At 50.8% G+C, this 18325-nt stretch overlaps 5 protein-coding genes across 5 annotated transcripts; 3 read left to right on the top strand and 2 right to left on the bottom strand.

Moving 5' to 3' along the window:
• Window positions 1–145: 145 nt before the first annotated feature.
• Window positions 146–1603, bottom strand: P174DRAFT_462534 (uncharacterized protein; the record flags this gene model as incomplete). The annotated part of the gene is made up of 2 exons (XM_024830134.1): window positions 146–746; window positions 804–1603. The coding sequence occupies 2 exons, from the start codon at window positions 1601–1603 to the stop codon at window positions 146–148; spliced, it is 1401 nt and encodes a 466-aa protein (XP_024680642.1).
• A 590-nt stretch (window positions 1604–2193) lies between these two features.
• On the top strand, window positions 2194–4597 carry P174DRAFT_393736 (uncharacterized protein). Its single transcript, XM_024823609.1, has 7 exons — window positions 2194–2667; window positions 2729–3149; window positions 3496–3638; window positions 3680–3867; window positions 3923–3965; window positions 4015–4117; window positions 4171–4597. The coding sequence occupies exons 1-7, from the start codon at window positions 2371–2373 to the stop codon at window positions 4239–4241; spliced, it is 1266 nt and encodes a 421-aa protein (XP_024680641.1). The 5' UTR covers window positions 2194–2370; the 3' UTR covers window positions 4242–4597.
• A 1309-nt stretch (window positions 4598–5906) lies between these two features.
• P174DRAFT_462532 (formin-binding protein HOF1) lies at window positions 5907–9108 on the bottom strand (the record flags this gene model as incomplete). Its single annotated transcript, XM_024830133.1, has 8 exons — window positions 5907–6076; window positions 6160–6290; window positions 6329–8070; window positions 8121–8219; window positions 8273–8485; window positions 8552–8838; window positions 8899–9003; window positions 9066–9108. 8 exons carry the CDS (start codon window positions 9106–9108, stop codon window positions 5907–5909), a joined length of 2790 nt encoding a protein of 929 aa, XP_024680640.1.
• A 1277-nt stretch (window positions 9109–10385) lies between these two features.
• P174DRAFT_453282 (CCR4-NOT core subunit CDC39) lies at window positions 10386–18250 on the top strand. Its single transcript, XM_024829142.1, has 4 exons — window positions 10386–11318; window positions 11384–11708; window positions 11774–17685; window positions 17742–18250. Exons 1-4 carry the CDS (start codon window positions 10590–10592, stop codon window positions 17805–17807), a joined length of 7032 nt encoding a protein of 2343 aa, XP_024680639.1. The 5' UTR covers window positions 10386–10589; the 3' UTR covers window positions 17808–18250.
• On the top strand, window positions 17791–18285 carry P174DRAFT_257985 (uncharacterized protein). The gene has a single exon (XM_024821480.1). It carries the CDS (start codon window positions 17875–17877, stop codon window positions 18148–18150), a length of 276 nt encoding a protein of 91 aa, XP_024680638.1. The 5' UTR covers window positions 17791–17874; the 3' UTR covers window positions 18151–18285.
• Window positions 18286–18325: the final 40 nt, after the last annotated feature.

Raw genomic sequence — 18325 nt, 5'->3', positions numbered from 1 at the left:
CTCATTAGGCAAAGAAAGAAGACAGATCTTTCGAAGAGATAAAGATCAAGCGGAGACCAGCCTAAACCAATACCCGAAAAAAACAAGTGAAAACCACAGGCGTAGAGAAAATACAATCTTCATGATCCGGACCATGCGAATAAGCTCACAACGTGGGGGTGGCTCTGTTCCCTCTCGTCTTCTTCATTGCAGGGCCACCGGGGCTAGCAGCTGCGTCCGCGTCTCTCTTCTTCGCCTTGGATACAGCATTCGCTGGAGTCTGCTTCTTGCGCAGCCAACCGGCAAATGGACTGACGCGCTTTGTAGTCGTTTCAGGCGCATTCGGTGTTTCGGTGTGTTCCGCGCCCTCTCGTTTGCCTCGAGGTCGCAGGGAACGCACAGTAGCACCTGGAGACGGAGATGTCGCAACCGTAGACTTCAGTGGGGGAGTCACCGGCCGCTGTGGCATTTCGACATCAGTGGCCTGATCGCCGTCATCCTCAAGCTCTTTGTGAAGCATGTGCTCGTCAATGTCAGTGGCTGCTTCTTCGTCAGAGTCGCTCATATTGTGCTCTGGACGTCCACGGTCATTGGCGCTTGGGAAAAGCACACGAGGCTTGATGGATGAGCGGGTCAAGGGGCGAACGGCGGTGGTGATGGACGAATCGATCAAGTCGGGACGCGCTGCGAGCAGACCCAAGTCGTTTTCGTCTTCTCCGTCACTTTCGACGTCTTCCGTAAACTTTCGAAACATCTTCTTGCCTCGACTTTTAAGAAAGTTAGAATAAGCCCGACAAGAAAAGCGGAGCCTGGGTAGTACTCACAATACGTAGACCATTCCATCCTTCCGTTTGACGGCCTCATCAACTTCCTGATCGCGCTTCATCTCCTCCCTTCTGCTCCTTCTAGAAGCGCGCGCAGACACATGGCTGGTAGATTCCTGATTGTCGTCCTTCTTGTAGAAAGGGTTTCCCTCACTTTCGTCGATCTCTGGGATTCGATCACGGGAGTCGGTGTAGATCTCAATCTGCGAAGACCCCCGTGTGGCATGGTCGATGAAACTGTCTAAAGAATAGGCAGTGTCCTTCTTCGTTTTCTTGCTGCGCGAAGATGCCGAGCTCTGAGCTACTGGAAAGGGGATGCGAGCAGTGTCTCCGACGGCACCAACTGCCTTCTTTCGTGGAGTTTTAGCAGGCGTGGGCAGCATGCCGTCAGTCATGGTGGGTCGATATTTCTGGAGAGGACGTTGTTGAGCATGCGAGAGTTCCGCGGTGGTGAAGGGGTCTGCGCTGTCTGACACATGGTGGTCTTCCAGTGAATGTGTTACAGCAGACGTTCTCATCCGGCCCGAATGCTTCTTGCGGGGAGATCCGAAAACCGATCCTGGAGGCGACAATGCCTCAAACTCATCGCTGCTCTGCTTCTTCGTGCTTCTGAGACCGGGCTTGGTGTGAGCGGTCGCGAAACTGGGCGGAGGAGTCGTGTGGGACTCTCGTGAAGCCCGCTGACTGGCTAATCTCGTCGAATATCTAGTAGAATATGGTTCATATTGGTCATAGCCGGCTCCATGTCGAGGAGTAGGAGGAATTCGCAAAGTAGAAGGCGGAGGAGGTGTCGTCGCCATTGTGTGTTGCGTGTTGCGTTGTGTGAGACACGTCAAATGACGGAACTTGTTCCTGCAGTAAAGATGTAGAGATACACCAAACGTTCCAACAAGATCCCTATGACAATAAATCTGGATCGACGACTATCTGTGTCGCTAAAACTGAACACTTCGTTGGTAGTATGATCGAATGATGGCTCGATGGCCGGCTCGAAGGAGACAAAGGGAGGAAAAACGCGCGACTCACAACACGCACAACCCGACCGAAAGGAGCGTCAAATCAATGAGACTTTTTGACTGACGACGCGCAATAAGGAGCGAAGGATGACTTTAAGATAAATCAATCGATCTAATGGATGTTAATTCTCAAGATGAGATAAAGAGAAAACATAGAAGTGCAGGATTGCAACCAAGGGTGGATAGATAGATAGATGGTGAAGGGGGAAGGCCGGTCGATTGTAACCAGCCACCGCTAATTATTAGGTAGTAGCATCACCAAGGGAAGAAAAAGAGGCTGAACCAATTGAATGCCCCACCACCACTAAAACAATTAGGTATCTACTAGAGAATGAGCGATGATGTACCTAGTCTAGATAGACCTTGATCCGGGAGCCTAACACAATAAACATTTATCGCCGGAGGGATTATCGTCGTGTGTTTATGCATCCCCTCAATATACCTGCAATCCACTACCAAACTAATTCACCACAAACATCAACAATTGTTTATCCAACACGCTCAACCCCACTCTTCACGCGTTTCGCATAACACCGGGCTTCCTACAACCCATGGCAGTACGCAGTACAGCGGAGGAGATGGACAGGCTCCAGCTATCCGACGATGATTCTGATGACCTCTGGAATTCTCCCTCAAAAAGGCGAAGCAACAAGCCGACACACCATAAAGTCCCAGAGGAGCGCAGCACTACACCCGACACCAGGCCCTCCCACGACGGTGAGACACTTTTAGATCGCCAGGAAGCGCGCGAAGCCGCGTTGCAACATGAATTACAGACCGTCCGGAATATCAATCAGGTAATCGAAGGATTACTGGGTAGTTTAGATCGTGCGAAAGGGAATATGGATGTATGTCAACGCAATTATTCTGTCAGTAAACGAAAGTCCCTGCTAACATAGGCCCGTACAGACTGTTGCGCGCACTGTTGACTCTGCTTCGACTCTGCTGAACACATGGACCCGTATTCTATCTCAAACCGAACATAACCAGCGACTGATACTCAATCCCAACTGGCAAGGCGCACTCCAGGATGTTGCGGATATGGAAAACGAAGAGCTCCTGCGTCAACAGGCCGCAGAAAGACGCGAACGAGAGTTGCAGCAGCAGAGAGAGGCAGCAGCACGAAAGGCAGAGGAAGAAGAGAAGAAGAGAGCTCTGGCAGGTAGCGCTAGAGGGACGCGTGGGACAACTACTCGAGGTAGAATTGTCCGAACCACGGGCCTGGGAAGAACCCCGAGCGTGTCCTACTCCGGAACCAGCTCAAGCACATCGAGAATTGCAGCGAACCGAGGGGGTACTTCTACAACGACATCTACACGCAGGCCAGTCAGTGGGATTGCAAGAGGATCTGGCGTGGCCCGAGGAAGCGGGAGAGCATAGACTACATTTCTGATGATCTTCGTGTACTATACTTTTCTGAAGCAAGTAAAAACGCAATGACAGAACATGATACCCAAGCCAAATGGACAAATATATGTGCCTATTCATGAATTGCAGTCTGCTGCGAGCCTGCGACAAGATCATGTGGTGGGGCGAGTAATGTGAATAAAAGATATTTCTGCCTGAGGCGCCAAGACAACACGAGCTAGCGATAAGTAAACAGCTGCATCCACCCGTCCGATAAGAAGCTCAGCTCTTTGATTGTGCTTCCTATCCTGGCTGCGCTCCATCTGCAGACATAATGAACTTCGCACCCTATCAAGATGAGTCTCCCGAGGTCGAGCGAGCCCTTTCGCCACCACTAGGCGACGCCAATCGTTTCAAATCGCCCGTTCTTCAGTCCCCGCGCGGATCTCCCCGATCCCCGGTGCGCAACCAGGTGGTCTCCCATCCCCGAGTCATTTCGCAGGCGCAAATCAGATCCATGGTGGCGGACAGGGAAACCAAGGGTATGGACGAGATGTCGAGGGTGGAAGATGGAATCTAGGAGCCTTTGAAACAAGCCTCCCGATCCGGATGGACGTTGAAGCTATGCTGGCATATCTTCTTCTCCCTCCAGCGGGTGGGGTATTCCTGTTGCTGTTGGAGCATAAGAGCGACTATGTTCGGTATAGACACGCTTAGGAGTCGATCAGATCCGTGCATACAGCTGACATATGGCAGGTTTCATGCTTGGCAATCGAGCATGCTCTTCACAGTCATGTTTGTAAGTGCACCCGGACATTGGTATGATCATAGCACTTATCTCGGAGCAGATCGTCCATCTTATTTTCTCCTGGTCGAGCTTTCTTTCCTGGCTCCTATTTATTTGCGACCTCGGCTTGATGGGATTTCTGAGCATGCGCGCCTATCGGGATGGTGAGTCCTCACTGCGGATCATGATCGTCGACATTGTACTGACAGGAGCTCAGTCGACACGCTTGAACACTTTGAGGTTCCTATATTTGGGCGTCTCGCAAACTCCTTTGTGGATAATGAGTAGGGTCAATCTTGCTTCAGCGGTCTTGCATATCATGTTGTAATACCCTTTTCTGTCTCTCTCTCGCTCTCTCTCTGGCGCGGAATCTGGGTTGCCTGGCTGGAAGTGAGGATTCATGTACAGCATTTGTTTTGATCCCTGTTGCTTTGTCGTCTGTCCTTACTCCATGTTGCGATCCTTCTGTTCGGCCCTGGCCACCATTTTTCAGCGTGCATTTGACATGACTCTCCTGTTATTATGGGTGTACTATGCATTGTTCAGTCTGTAACACTAACGGAGGATATTTCTTAATACTGACAGACATCTGAAATACATTCACAGAATCTTTGTCTTTTTTGAGAGCAGACTTCCGGACTAATAGTCTAACATGCACTGACATGAGAGCATCTCGGCGCTGATTCAGGCTACAACATGCCTCAATCAACCTTCACCATACCAACTCATCTTCCTCAACGGTTGCTTCCCTGCCTGCTTTGCACCGCTCAACGTCCATCGCAAGTCCTCAGCATCCGGGCATCATCACGCTTTACACGGATGCTCAAGCCGAAAAGGCCTCACCTCTCCATACGAGATTCATCCAATCTCTCTGAAACCAGTCAGTCTAAGGTCATCTACACCCTTCCCATCCACGGTAAAAACAACCTATCCCTAACCCAAGAACCCATCCTACCAGCCCCAGCAACTTCAGTAGCATGTGCCACGTCCACCGCGTCACAAACACCTGCGGCCACCGAAACGACCATGTCCTCATCTCCTGCTGGACAGCGAAATCCATCCTAGAAGCTTCGCCGGAGTCTCCAAGCTACAGCCACAGACGCAGCCTCCTCGCCGTGCCTATCAGCAGACGCCTTCTGGACGCGGTGAGCGCAGGATCGATCGCCATCCATGGCGGTTTCCATGCTTGCACTGAGCCGTATTGTAGGATGGCTATAGTGCGGGAGTTAAGATCGGCGGAGGGGTTTATGTGTATGGTTCCTGGGTGTGGGAGAGTGGGCTAGGTGGGAGGGTTGGGGGTTTGGCTGGGATTCTGTCTATTGCATGGGTTGGCTTTCTTCTCTTCCCCAGCACTGCAAACGGGCGTTCTCGGGGAGTTGGAGGAATAATATCGGTCACAAGACTGAGGGTTTCCGCAGAGCTTCTGTACAGTCGACTCACTTCATTGCGCAACGTGTGGAAAAGATGCTGGTTTTATGCTTTGTGGACATAGGCGGCGGTAAGAGGACGGCTTTACTTACTACTAACAGATGGATGAAAACAATCCATTGCTGCCTGGGTCGGTATATTCTGGCTCAGAAAAGTTTGATATTATTGACCTCGTACCAGGGCCACGCATATACTTGCCAGGGCATAGACACAAGTTCTGGAGCGACAATCTCGTACAGGAAACAGACATAGTAAAGCGGGAGGGGAAAGTAATGGCTGGGTTATGAAAAATAACATGATGACAAAAAGTAAGACCGACAGAAGATTGGGGCCGAGAAGAAACCATCATAAATGTCACATTCGCGACTCAGGAAATAGAATCGAAAGGTTCGTAAAGAGAACGAGCTGGGAAATCGCAGGACACAAGAATCATCAAGGGCACAAACGACTGGTATCTTCATCATTAACAAAAACATAACCAAACATAAAGGTTCAAAGATCGTGGCTGCTCGTGAGACGGATCGTTTAGATGATTTGAAGGTAGTTACTCGGCACCAAACCAGTACGGCTCCGAGTAGTCGTAATCTCGGCTTCCCACCAACCGTCGTCCTGAAGCCGAATGACAGACAAGACGTCTCCTTTAGCAAATCCGAGCTCTTCGGGTATGGCGGCGGTATAGCTGTACAAAGCGCGTGCTACGAAAAGAATGAAAGTTAGCTCCAGGTGTCTGTTGTCGACTGGAGACAGGTTCGAGTGCTGTGGGCACTTCACTACTTACCAAAATGTAGAATTGGACGTCCGTCCCGGCTAAACTGCCTGCTAGGGTCAGCCACTGCCACAGTCCTGCTCCTGGATCTGCCTCCCTGGCTACCACCATCGCCGTAATATGACATAGGCCGACCAGAGTCCCTGCCCGAGAGCCGTAGCTGTCATAACTGGTGCCGTACATATCCCCACTACCACCGCTCGACAGTTGCAACTCCATACCACCGGCGCTGGAAGGCCTGGTCTGCTGTCTGAATTGGGGTTGAGGAGAAACGGCGCGTGCCGCCGCCGGGTTTGGAGAGCTGCGCCTAGGAAATTCACGCGGGGATGGTGCTGCATCGACAGGCCGCTGAGGCGGAGTAGAAACCGAGGGCGATTGGCTATAGCGGCTTCTGACACTGTTTGTCTGATACGTACCCGGGCTTGGACTTGCGCCCCTACTGTAATGGCCCGTCCGGGTCTCCACACGAGCAGGCGCAACCTGCGGGCTGACTGGCTGTGGACTGATCACTTGGGGATTTGAAACTTGTGGGCTGGCGCTGCGTCTCGGAACAGGTGACTTCGCTCGAGGTATCTCCTGTTTCGCTCGAGGAATTTCCTGTTTGACTCGAGGAACTTCCACGCTGTTTCGGCTTGCCAAACTTGGGGTATTACCGCTTCCCCTAAGCATACTCTGGGTCTGACCAGTGTATTTCTGTGTCGTTTTCTGCATCTGCGCTGAAGTAAAGGCGGGTTGTGGCGCATCAAGTCGCTTGACCGACGGATCATTGTATGCAGGAGGGGGAGTCGCCACAGGTGCGTCGCTGTAGTTGGAAGAAGGAGCGGACGGCACAGGTGTGGCAATGCCATGATACCTGTCGGCAGACACTCTGGTCATGGACTGCTTTCCACCGCCTTTCAAATCTGCTAGAGCACGGGCGATAGGGTCAAGCTCCTCCTCTCCAGCCTTGGCCGTTTGAGCAGCCTTCTTGGCCGTGGCCTTGTCTGGGGAAGCGACATCAAAAACGTTGTTACCAACATTAAGTTGAAAATTTGCCCTGGGGTCTACCGGCTCAGGACTTTCAACCGGCCGCTCATTGTCAAGGACAGGCGCTGGCGGTTGCTGAGGCTGCGGTGCCTTTACTGGAGTGGCCTGTTTTGTGGGAGACTCCCATGTGCTTCGAGTAGGGGTGTGCGAGGGGCCAGAATTACGGTCCTTATCATGGCGGCTCTTGCGGCGGAACGGGCTGTTGCTAAAGAAAGCACTTCTTCTCTTCTGGATCTGCTTGTCTCCACCAAGACCTGGGAGCGCAACCCCGTTGGTGGGCTTCGTTGGAGATTGCCTGGCGCTGGGAGGCTCCTGGCTCGACACTGATGTTGGGTTAGAGATCTCACTTTGCGACTCACGGCTCGAAGGCCGATAAGCACTGTTGCTTCCCGAGCTACGCTCTGAAGGGGGTCCAGTGCGGCAAAACATGGTCATTCCGTCCGTCGGATATGCATTGTGCGGCACCGGCGCAATCTCTCCGTGTTGGTTAGGGTCATAGTTTGGTGGGAGATGGCCTCCCCGACGAAGGTCCAGAGGGGCCGGCGGTTGCGTTGGTTTTTGCGGAGTGACCGTAGCTTCCCTGCTGGCAGGCGTTGTAGGGCTATTGTTATCCAGCCTAGCTGCCGATTCAGACCGCGGCTCATGATGAGATTCGTAAGTTGACGGTTGCGGAGAGGAACTGCGGAATGCTGGATTGATGGTACGCTGAAATTGAGCGACAGAAAATCCATCTTCTTCAGACAGCTCTGAGCTTGTGTCGTTTACATCGCCCCGGGCGAAGTTGATGAACTTGGGCGGATCCGGAATGTCTTGTCCAGTTCCTCTTTCCTTGATGAAAGAGACAATGTCTTTCTCAACTTCGCAATTTTCCAACGAAAGACGAATCTTCTCACAAGACTGTCACAATGTCAGCTCCGATCATCTTAATGAGGACGTCCATAGCATACAGCGTCGTCACTAACGCACACAGTCGACGCAATATTTGCGTACGCCCAAAGACTGCTCTTGGTGAAATCGATTCGTTCCTCTTCCAGATCTTGAAATTTCTGATAGTCGATTAGCATCATTTCCCCGTGGACGTGTTCAGTGCAGGACGTACATCACACGCTGCCTTCCATTCCTTATTCCAACGACCGGTAGTCTCTTCGAGGATCTTGACAGCGGCCTCGTACTCGCTGCTGCTGGTTGCAAGTTGGATTTGTGTCTTTTCAAGCTTGGCCTTGTTTTTCCGCTCCTCCTGCCCCATTACCATATGTCCTTGTGCGAGGTAACCCTTGATCCTCAAACAATCCTGCTCGTATCGGTCTCGTGTCTAGGGCCATGTCAGTTAATGTCCATTTACAATGCCATATATATAGAAGACCGAGCATTGCCGTACCTTGTTCACCGTTTGGGTCTGTTGTATCTTGGTCTTGAGAAGGCGCTCAATTCCTGTCTGAATGATCTTCCTTCTCTCCTTCGATCCGCCTGCAAAAGCAATCAATGGCTCCTCAAGTTCTCGCTTCATTTGTGCTGCAATTGCGGCGTGGGACTTTGCTATCGATTCCGTCTCACCACGGACAACATCGAACGACGACCGCAGAGAGCCTGTTTCGTGTGTTCCTAGCGGCTTGCGGCAAAGTGCCATAAGCTTCCGCGAATATTCATCTTCGATCGCGGCGCGGACTGCATGGTTCGTTAGAAGTTGATCGATGAGGTAGCATCTGTGCTAGATGTCTAACGTACTACTGTAGAATGTTTTGAGCTCATCGCAAGTCACTTTCGCGCCATGCATGCGATCTAGCATAGGCCCAACGCCAGCATCCTCTTTGCCCCAGAAGTTATTGGCAACTAGATAATAAAGTAGTTAGTCTCGATGGCATCAATGACGAAACTACAATGCGGGATCATACAGGATAGGGACACCGATGGAGGTTCTGCAACTGTTCCTGGCATTTTTGCAGACACTAGTCCGTCGAGTGTAACGATTCACTTCTAGGTCTCTTTCATTCAAGCCTTGAAGAAGGGGTGGGACCGGAGAATATAGTCGTAAAGACGGATATCACAATGCACGAGATAAGATATCAGACACCACGAGGAGATAAAACAACACCACAATAGTAACCGATACGAAAAGACAAAACCCAAATACTAATGACGATAAAAAGAACAAGGCAGAAAAGACCTTGTAAAGAAATTGAAAGAACTGCTCAGTTGAGCTGATCTGGACGAGTTGATCATATTCGTAGCATCCAGATTGACAAGTGCTGGAAGGTCGCTATGTTTACTACTCCACGTCTCTCGGGGCAACCGGCGGCTCATGCAGCCCAACCATGATGGCTTGAGTCGGGTGTCTCTCGGACTCTCATACGTGTAACAAGGGGCCTATTAGCCGCCCAAAGAGTTTGATTGGTGTCTTTTGCTACCTTACTTTACTAGGTAGCATCTGAGAGGTTGCGAAAACGTGCATAGTGGAAACTCCCTGACAAATGTTCTCTCCTACATTATCCCTGCATTCGAGTCTCCTTCGCCATTCTGTTGATGAGACTGACCTATGAAAAGCCAACAGAAGGGCTGGCTGTCTTTCTTATTGACCATAAAGGTGAATGGATGATTGAACTTATGTTCCATGATTTCTTCCATGAAGAAGGATGAGGCTCATGGGCGCTCAACGAGATCAGCTTGATGTCACGTGTTATCCACACATTTCCCAACCTCCTTGACCCTCTTATTTTGCTCGTAGGACAGTGGCTCAACTTAGTTAAGAGAGATCCCAATTCATCTGCACGTGAAGCAATATCGCGCTGCTATCAACCTACCTTGGCAATACTCCATAGTTACAGAGCACTCTGCTGATTAAGGGATTTCTAAGTCAAGATCGGGTTGGGCTGACTCAGATATTACATCAGCAGTCATCGAGAAGCAAGCCACATCTGTCACGTGCCCTTTCGGAAGCACATTCATTGTGGGGTGTTGCAGAAGGGATGTTAGAGCAACCCCGAGTTGTTTGAAATTTTGAAGCGATCATGATCCGTCCGGCGTGAGATTATCTGCTTACCAGACTACCAGTAGTAGCATCAAAAGATTCTGAGCATATAGTTCTTGTACATGTTGCCCAGTTTTCTTTGAGCCCTAGATAGTAGTAAAGAGCTTCAGCCTCCCTGTGGCCAAGCTAGTGTACCTCAGGCATCTCCACCTAACCGTCCACTCAACCTCGCTTTCTTTGCCCGTCACTCTCTATTGGAACTTCCAACCTGTGCCACAAAAGCGACACCCTTTTCATCCCCTCTGTCTTGCCTACTCTGCCAGCGCAAGATATTCGTTCTTCACAAAATACGCCTTTGATATCAATATACTCGATTTTATAGATTCTGGTCGCCGTCACGAATAAAAATTTCTGTTGCTCGCCTTACAGATCAAATGATCGCGTCTCCTAGATGACCTTCCCTCCCCCTCCCCCTTCCTCCCAATCGTCGATTGCTTCTGGCACCGATAAATTGTCTTCGAACAGGGCGGCAAGGTCACAGCAATCTGCTTGGGGTCTCTCCGTGTCCCAGTCTAGCATTCGCCGTGGGTTGACTCCGCTTGCGACCAACAACCTTTCATCGTCATCATCGATTCCGTCTGCGAATTCCCGAGGACCAGTTCAGTCGAATAGTCCCGCTCCAGGTGGCTCAACCTCTTCCCCTTTGACTTCCTCCTTCTCCGCCGTTCTGAGCTCCGCAAGGGGTCTTCCTGGTGGACGGAGCGTACCCTCACCTGCCTCAACACCGTCACCTTTTGCCGCCTTCCAATCTGGCTCGCAACAGCATCAGCAATCCGGACAGTCACTCTCGTCTCCTAAATTCAGGGCTCACACCCCGTCGTCACATCTGGCTTCCGCAGCAGGCTCTATCGCGGGTGGTGGAGGCTCCGGGGGAGGCGGTGGTGGGACGGGACCTTCCAGAGGCGCCACCTTCTCTCCGTTATTGTCCGGCAACACCGTGAATTCACCCACTGGGTTCCCCTCTGACAAACCGGGCTCAGCAGCTTCTGGAGCTGCAGCTCACGCGAGCCAGTCCTCGTTAACTAAGATATCCATTGCTCAAGTCTTCCTTCTTCTAGACTCTATCACGGAGAAAGAAGGTCGAGAGAAGTGGGAGACCAAAGCCGCTCAGATACACAAGGTAGGACAGCCCATCACCCGTTGCCTTGATTTTGTGCAGATCTGACATGGAGTAACATTCTGTAGCTTGTCGAATCGAACGGAATGGAGGTCTTCTCGAAGTATTTCCGGCGTCTTCTGACGGGCAACGCCCCTCAGATCTTTCCAGGGGTCAACAAGTCTGTGGAAAATGCTGGCAATTATCCTTTGTTGGTCCAAGAGATGCAGAAAGTCACTCAGGACATAGAGCAGGCCCAGAAAATCGCAGAAACCGTTGATACCTCGGAAGGAGACATATTCCGCGATTTCGATCTTTCTACCTTCCTTGATCATTTTAAGCTGGACCCTGTCGCTAAGGTAGCCCTTGCACTGGCCTTCAAAACCGCCAATAAGTCGGACTTGCGTGCGAAAGGTTAGTGCTCTCCCCGGAACATCTTTGATCAGCGGTCACCTGCTAACGTTTGCTACCACTTTTAGCCGATGCAATTCTTTCGAACTCCATCACCCCTTTCCTTCAAAGTTTGGCGACGCCGTCTGAGGCAACTAAGGACTTCAAAAACTCGTTCATTGGGATGACCATTGAGCGTTTCATCCTCTACCCTCCACGCAACTTCACCGACGATGTGAAAGCCAAATTGGTGTACGCAGCAAATCTGCGCTACCAGAAATTAGGCGTGGAGATGCCATTCGAGGTTGCCTCTGCGCTACAAATGTTCAATTTCCTGAATCCAAGGTACACATTGGTCCGCCAGCTCCATTCAAGAGGACCCCGAGCCACGTCGAACGTCGACTCCGTGAATGAAGCAGTCAATTCAGCCGGACCTGATGCCTGGAACGAAGAGCATATTGCCAGCGCCCTCCTGTTCCTGGTTCTTTCTCAGTATTGGCAGGATTTCAGCTTGGAGACTTTCCTCCGAGCGGTCAAGTCACATTACGGTGACAGGCAGATTAATTGGTCTTTCATTTTCCGAAACTTTGATCGAGAAGGCCTGCGACTTGACTCGAAACAGTTCGCCAAACTGTATTCCGTCCTCTTGTCGGCGGCTGCGGATGATCCCACCTTGGATATCCAGAAGCTTTGGGGTGGCGATTGGGAACATCGGGACACACAAATGTCTTTCTTGACAGCTTTTATTGTTTCCCGAACAGATGTCTCTCAGATTCCCAATCTTCGAGCTACCTTCCCAGCGGATTTCTTCGCTGACGGTCCTGAGCTCGTTCGCTTACAAGGGGAGCGGGCAGCGAAGTCTCCGCTTCGTTCTCTGGACGCTTTGAAAGCCATCTTTGACATTGCTTTGTTTTCTCAGGCTGCATGGGCAGCTGCGGAAAGTCAACTGCTCATCAAGGCTGTTGTCCAGTATGATCTTCCTGTCTTTCTGTGCTCAGCTCTAGCTCTTCCTCAGCCGTGGACCAGCGTTCAGCAAAGCTTCGTTCTCCGGACGCTCGTTGTCTTTATCTTAAAACAAGAAGAGGGATATCAGCTTGCGCTTCATGGAGCTTGGCGTCAGGATCGCCAGTGGGTAGCTGAGCAGCTATTCACCACGTTCACTCAGGACCCAACCTCAACAGCCGCAATCTACGAGCATGCTGTCGAGTTTGATTGGCTGGACTACTTGCTTGGTTACACAAACGGTCTTGCTATGGATCTGGCTTGCTATGCTCATCGGAAGGGGCCGTTTGACCTCGAGCAATGGGTCCGCAATGCAGCTCAGAAAGGACCAATGGATATGGGTAACTTGTTGTCTAAATACCTCAGGATTAAGGCAGAAGATGAATTGCATGTCCAGAGGAAGGAACAACCTGCTCCGCAAATGGTCAGTCTTTCTGTGAAGACTGTCTATACTTTGCTGTCTGTCTTGGAGGAATATGTTGGCGACCGTGAAAATCTCACGCCGGTGCAGCGAATCTGCATTCAGACCTATCCCCGGCTTATCAACTACGGGGAAGGTTTTGACGATATCATCGACGCGAATGGCGAAAACGGCAATGCGTTACCTGAAGCTATTGACAAACAGATGCAGGAGCTTTTCGGCAAGATGTATCATGAAGAACTTTCGTTGCGGGAAATATTGGAGTTGATGCGACGGTACAAGACATCTCGCGATCCGGCTGAACAAGATCTTTTCGCGTGCATGGTTCATGGACTCATCGACGAGTACCATTGCTACCACGAATATCCCTTGGAAGCACTCACAAAGACAGCTGTGATGTTCGGTGGTATCATCAACTTCCGGCTCGTCGACGGAATCACGCTGAAAGTTGGGCTGGGCATGATTCTCGAGGCAGTGCGAGAACATGACGTTCACGATCCCATGTACAAGTTCGGAGTGGAGGCCATTGAGCAGCTGATCAGTCGTCTCCCCGAGTGGGCCGGCTTTTGTCACCTCCTGCTTCAAATTCCGAGCTTGCAGGGCACGCCCATTTTCCAGAAGGCTGAAGAAGTCCTACGCGAGCAGGGAAGTCAAGTGCGAGACTCTGATACTGGCAGACTAGAGATTGTCACTGGTGCGTCCATAACCAACGGTACCCTCGATGAGACCGCACCAGACGGGCCCACCCGCAAGTTCCTGTCTATCCATGTCGACTCACCTTTACGACCTGAGATTTACCATGATCCAGACGAGGAGGTGCAGGACAAGATACTGTTCGTCCTAAACAACGTGTCGGAGCAAAATATTGAGGAGAAGCTGCACGATCTCACAGACGTTCTGCGAGACCAGCATCATCAGTGGTTCGCATCGTACTTGGTGGAAGAACGAGCGAAATTGCAGCCAAATTTCCAGCAACTCTATCTCGATCTTCTTGACCGCATCAATGACAAGATTCTATGGGCTGAAGTTCTGAGAGAAACATACTCGAGCGTGTGCAAGCTGTTGAATGCAGAGGGGACGATTAACTCGTCCACAGATCGCGGCCATCTCAAAAATCTCGGCTCATGGCTCGGTTCACTGACCATAGCAAAAGACAAGCCTATAAAGCACAAGGATATATACTTCAAGGGTCTTCTCCTGGAAGGCTATGACAGTCAGCGTCTGACCATCGTGATCCCATTCACTTGCAAAGTGCTGGTCCAGGCGACAAAGTCCACTGTCTTCAAGCCGCCAAACCCATGGTTGATGGATATTCTCGCTCTTCTGCTGGAACTGTACCATTTTGCTGAACTAAAGTTGAATCTCAAATTTGAGATTGAAGTATTGTGCAAAGATCTCGAACTGGATCATAAGACAATCGAACCCTCCGTCGTTATCCGGGATCGCTCGGCTCACATCGAGGATGCGCTGTCGACAGCAAATATTCCTGAAGGTCTTGAAGCCTTCGAAGACATGGCTCTCACCACCATCAACCAGGGAATGCGGACAGAGAGGTTGTCTCCCGCCGCGATCATGTCCACTCTTCCAAGCTTAGACAAAATTCTTGTTCTACCATCTTCAGCGAGCAGCATGGTTGACCCGAACGTCCTCCGGCAAATTGTCCACACAGCTGTTGAACGCGCCATCGCGGAGATAATCACTCCAGTTGTAGAACGCTCCGTCACGATTGCATCAATTTCAACTGTGCAGCTTGTATCCAAGGACTTTGCCATGGAGCCTGACGAGGAAAAGGTGCGACATGCCGCTGGCAATATGGTGCGACAGCTTGCTGGCAGCCTGGCCCTGGTGACTTGCAAGGAGCCCTTGAAGGTTAGCATGACAAACTATATCAGAATGATTCAGCAAGAGTACTCCGAGCAGCCCATGCCCGAAGGCTTGATTTTGATGTGTGTCAATGACAACCTTGATGCCGCCTGCGGAATAGTCGAGAAGGCGGCGGAGGAAAAGTCTCTCCCTGAGATTGAAAAGGTTATTGAACCACAGTTGGAAGCACGCCGGCGTCATCGGGCTGCCAGACCTAATGAACCTTTCATCGACCCCTCGATGAATCGTTGGGGCTTGTTCATTCCTGAACCCTACCGACAAGCCCCAGGTGGTCTGAACAAAGAGCAGCTGGCCATTTATGAGGAGTTTGCTCGTCAATCTCGTGGTCCAGCAGCAACTCACGTTCAGAACGTATCGACTGATTCCGGTCGACAGCTGGCAGATGTTCTCCAGGATTCGTATGCGCAGATTCCTAACCTCTCTACGCCTGCGGAACAGCCAGCTGTACCTCATAGAACTCCACAGGCTCAGCAAGACGCGCGTCTGCAGCAAACCGGGCTCGTTGGCGCACAACCGCAACTGAATGGCTTTCTGGAGGCGCCAACACCTCGTGACAAAGTCGACAGCATCGTTTCTGATCTACAGCAAGCGGCTCGCAATGCACCCGAGGAGCGCGTGAAGGACCTTGGCAGAGATAGTGCTGTGTTACAGGAGTACAACCAGGCTTTACGCACTATCCTTACGTCTCCAAGTGGCGAAGAGCTGGCAAGATTAACATCTCTGAAGATCTGCACAACCTTGTATTCTCAGACACCGAGTAACCTTGAGATCGAGGTACTCGTGCATTTGCTTGCGAAGCTGTGCGATATGTCCTCACTCGTCGCAAGATATACCTGGGTTGTCTTGTCGGAAGTAGATGACGAGCATATATTCAATGTCCCAGTCACAGTGGCACTCATAGATGCTGGACTGTTGGACATTCGCCGCGTTGATATGAGTCTCACCAGGCTTATCTGTCAGAAGAACACGGGTGCACTCGAAATACTGGCCAATCTGATGGACCGAGTGCTTTTCAACGAAGAGCCCTCTGCATTGCGGTCTGATTTCTCTGGCAGTCTCGAAGCGATGAGCCAATGGCTTGCAGAAGACGCAAATCTTGCTCCTGCAAATGAAATTATCCGCAAACTACGCGAGTCCGGTATCCCTGAAGTCGTCAACCCTCTTCTCAGCGACAAAGCGCGAGCAAAGCGGGATCAGATGGAGTACATCTTCAGCGAGTGGATCGGTATTTACAAGGCCCCCGGCGCCACCGACCGTACCTATCATTCCTTCCTTAAGGACCTGCACCAGAGGCAAGTCATGGATAATCAAGAGGACTCTGCTTTGTTCTTCCGGCTCAGCATTGACATCTCCGTCGCGATGTTCGAGCATGAATCGCAGAATCCTAACGGTAGCCTCGATGAGGCTTTCCTCTATATCGATGCGCTTGCGAAATTGGTCATTCTGCTAGTCAAATTTCAAGGAGAGAGCACTGGCTCGGCCAAAACCAGCAAATCTGTCTACTTCAACTCGGTTCTGTCGATGCTCGTGCTGGTGTTGAATCATCACCACGTTATCCGCGGCGAGGCTTTCAACCAGCGCGTATTTTTCAGACTCTTCTCAAGTATCTTGTGCGAGTATTCTCTGAACGGACTTCAGCAGAGTGATCAGGATCAGGAAATGATGTTTGCTCTTGCCAACAAGTTCCTATCACTCCAGCCCCAGTACTGTCCCGGTTTCGTCTACGGCTGGCTCTCACTGGTGTCCCACAGATTTTTCATGTCAGGAATGCTGAATATGCCCGAGCGTGCTGGTTGGGGACCCTACTGCGAAATAATGCAGGCTCTCCTCTCTTACATAGGAGAGCAGCTCAAGCCAGCAAACATTTCTTATGTTGCCAAGGATCTCTACAAAGGAGTGCTTCGTATCCTGCTGATCTTGCACCATGACTTCCCCGAGTTTGTTGCGGAAAATCATTTTCAGTTCTGCAATGTCATTCCCGCCCATTGCGCTCAGCTCCGTAACCTTGTTCTGAGCGCATACCCGTCGTCTTTCCACAAGCTTCCAGATCCTTTCAGAGAAGGTCTGAAAGTCGAGCGCCTGGAAGAGATGCGTGAAGCTCCCAAGATTGCCGGCGACATCGCTGCTCCTCTACAGCGCGCCAACATCAAAGGTGTTGTCGATAGCTTGCTGCAGAGCAATAACCAATCAGAGACGTCCATCCAGAAGATTTGCGATGCCATCTACAACCCTGTGAACAAGGATACTGGACTCTTCTACACTCCCATCAATGTCAACGTCGTCCTAGTGAACGCGTTGGTTCTATACATTGGTCAGGATGCTGTTTCTGCCGGTGGGTCCAAAGGCAACACTCGCGCCGCGTTTGACAGCTCGCCCCATTCGGCGCTTCTGGAGAGCCTCGCCAAGGTGCTACGACCTGAGGCGCGCTACTACTTGCTCAGTGCGATGGCGAACCAATTACGCTATCCCAATAGCCATACCTACTTCTTCAGCTTTGCCATTCTTCGTCTCTTCGGCGTGGACAACTCCGAGCAGGATGGATCCGATATCCGTCAGCAGATCATCCGAGTCTTGTTGGAGCGGCTGATCGTCCATCGCCCCCACCCCTGGGGTTTGATCATCACTCTCCAGGAGTTGCTCCAGAACCGAAGCTACACTTTCTTCCACCTTCCTTTCATCCAGGCTGCGCCTGAGGTATGTCACTCTTCGGTTTGATTAGTGTACCATGTGCGTAAAGCTAACGAATACAGATTGGTCGTCTCTTCGATGCTCTTCTCCAACACATTCAGCAACAAAGCCCTAGGGCAATGCCTTAGGTATCCTGAAAAGGAGATCCCGTCTCTCGCCATCTCTGATTGATATGAGGCATTTGATGATGCTTCGATGACCTGCATTCGGCGAAGATGTCGTTTCTCTCACGGTATACTCGAAATGCCGCTTACGACGTTAGAAATTCGGTGCTCTACTGGAGTGTATCTTTTCTTAAGGATTTTGTTTTCTTTTCATTCTGAAACTTGTACTGTTTGTGTCATTATCATTTTTACGCTTGGGTTTCTGGGGGGTTTAACTATGCATTCTACGACATGTCAGCGCAGCATACAGTCACATGGAACCAAATGCTTTGCTTTTGTATTGGTTTGTTTTCATTCTGCTGGATGATTGTTAATTTTACACTGCAAATGCAGTGCTTGTAACGATATGTTTTAAAAAGGGATGGGTAATGGTCTACATCTACTTCATAGTAACAGCTCATGCTTCCACTAGGCCAACGCTGCCATGAATTGATATTGAACAACTTATTGAAACAAAAATATGGCATGTTCAGTTCTGATAC

Source organism: Aspergillus novofumigatus (genome assembly GCF_002847465.1).
Source record: "Aspergillus novofumigatus IBT 16806 chromosome Unknown P174scaffold_6, whole genome shotgun sequence".
NCBI classification, from domain to species: Eukaryota; Fungi; Ascomycota; class Eurotiomycetes; order Eurotiales; family Aspergillaceae; genus Aspergillus; species Aspergillus novofumigatus.
This window is presented reverse-complemented; position numbering and strand designations above follow the sequence as displayed.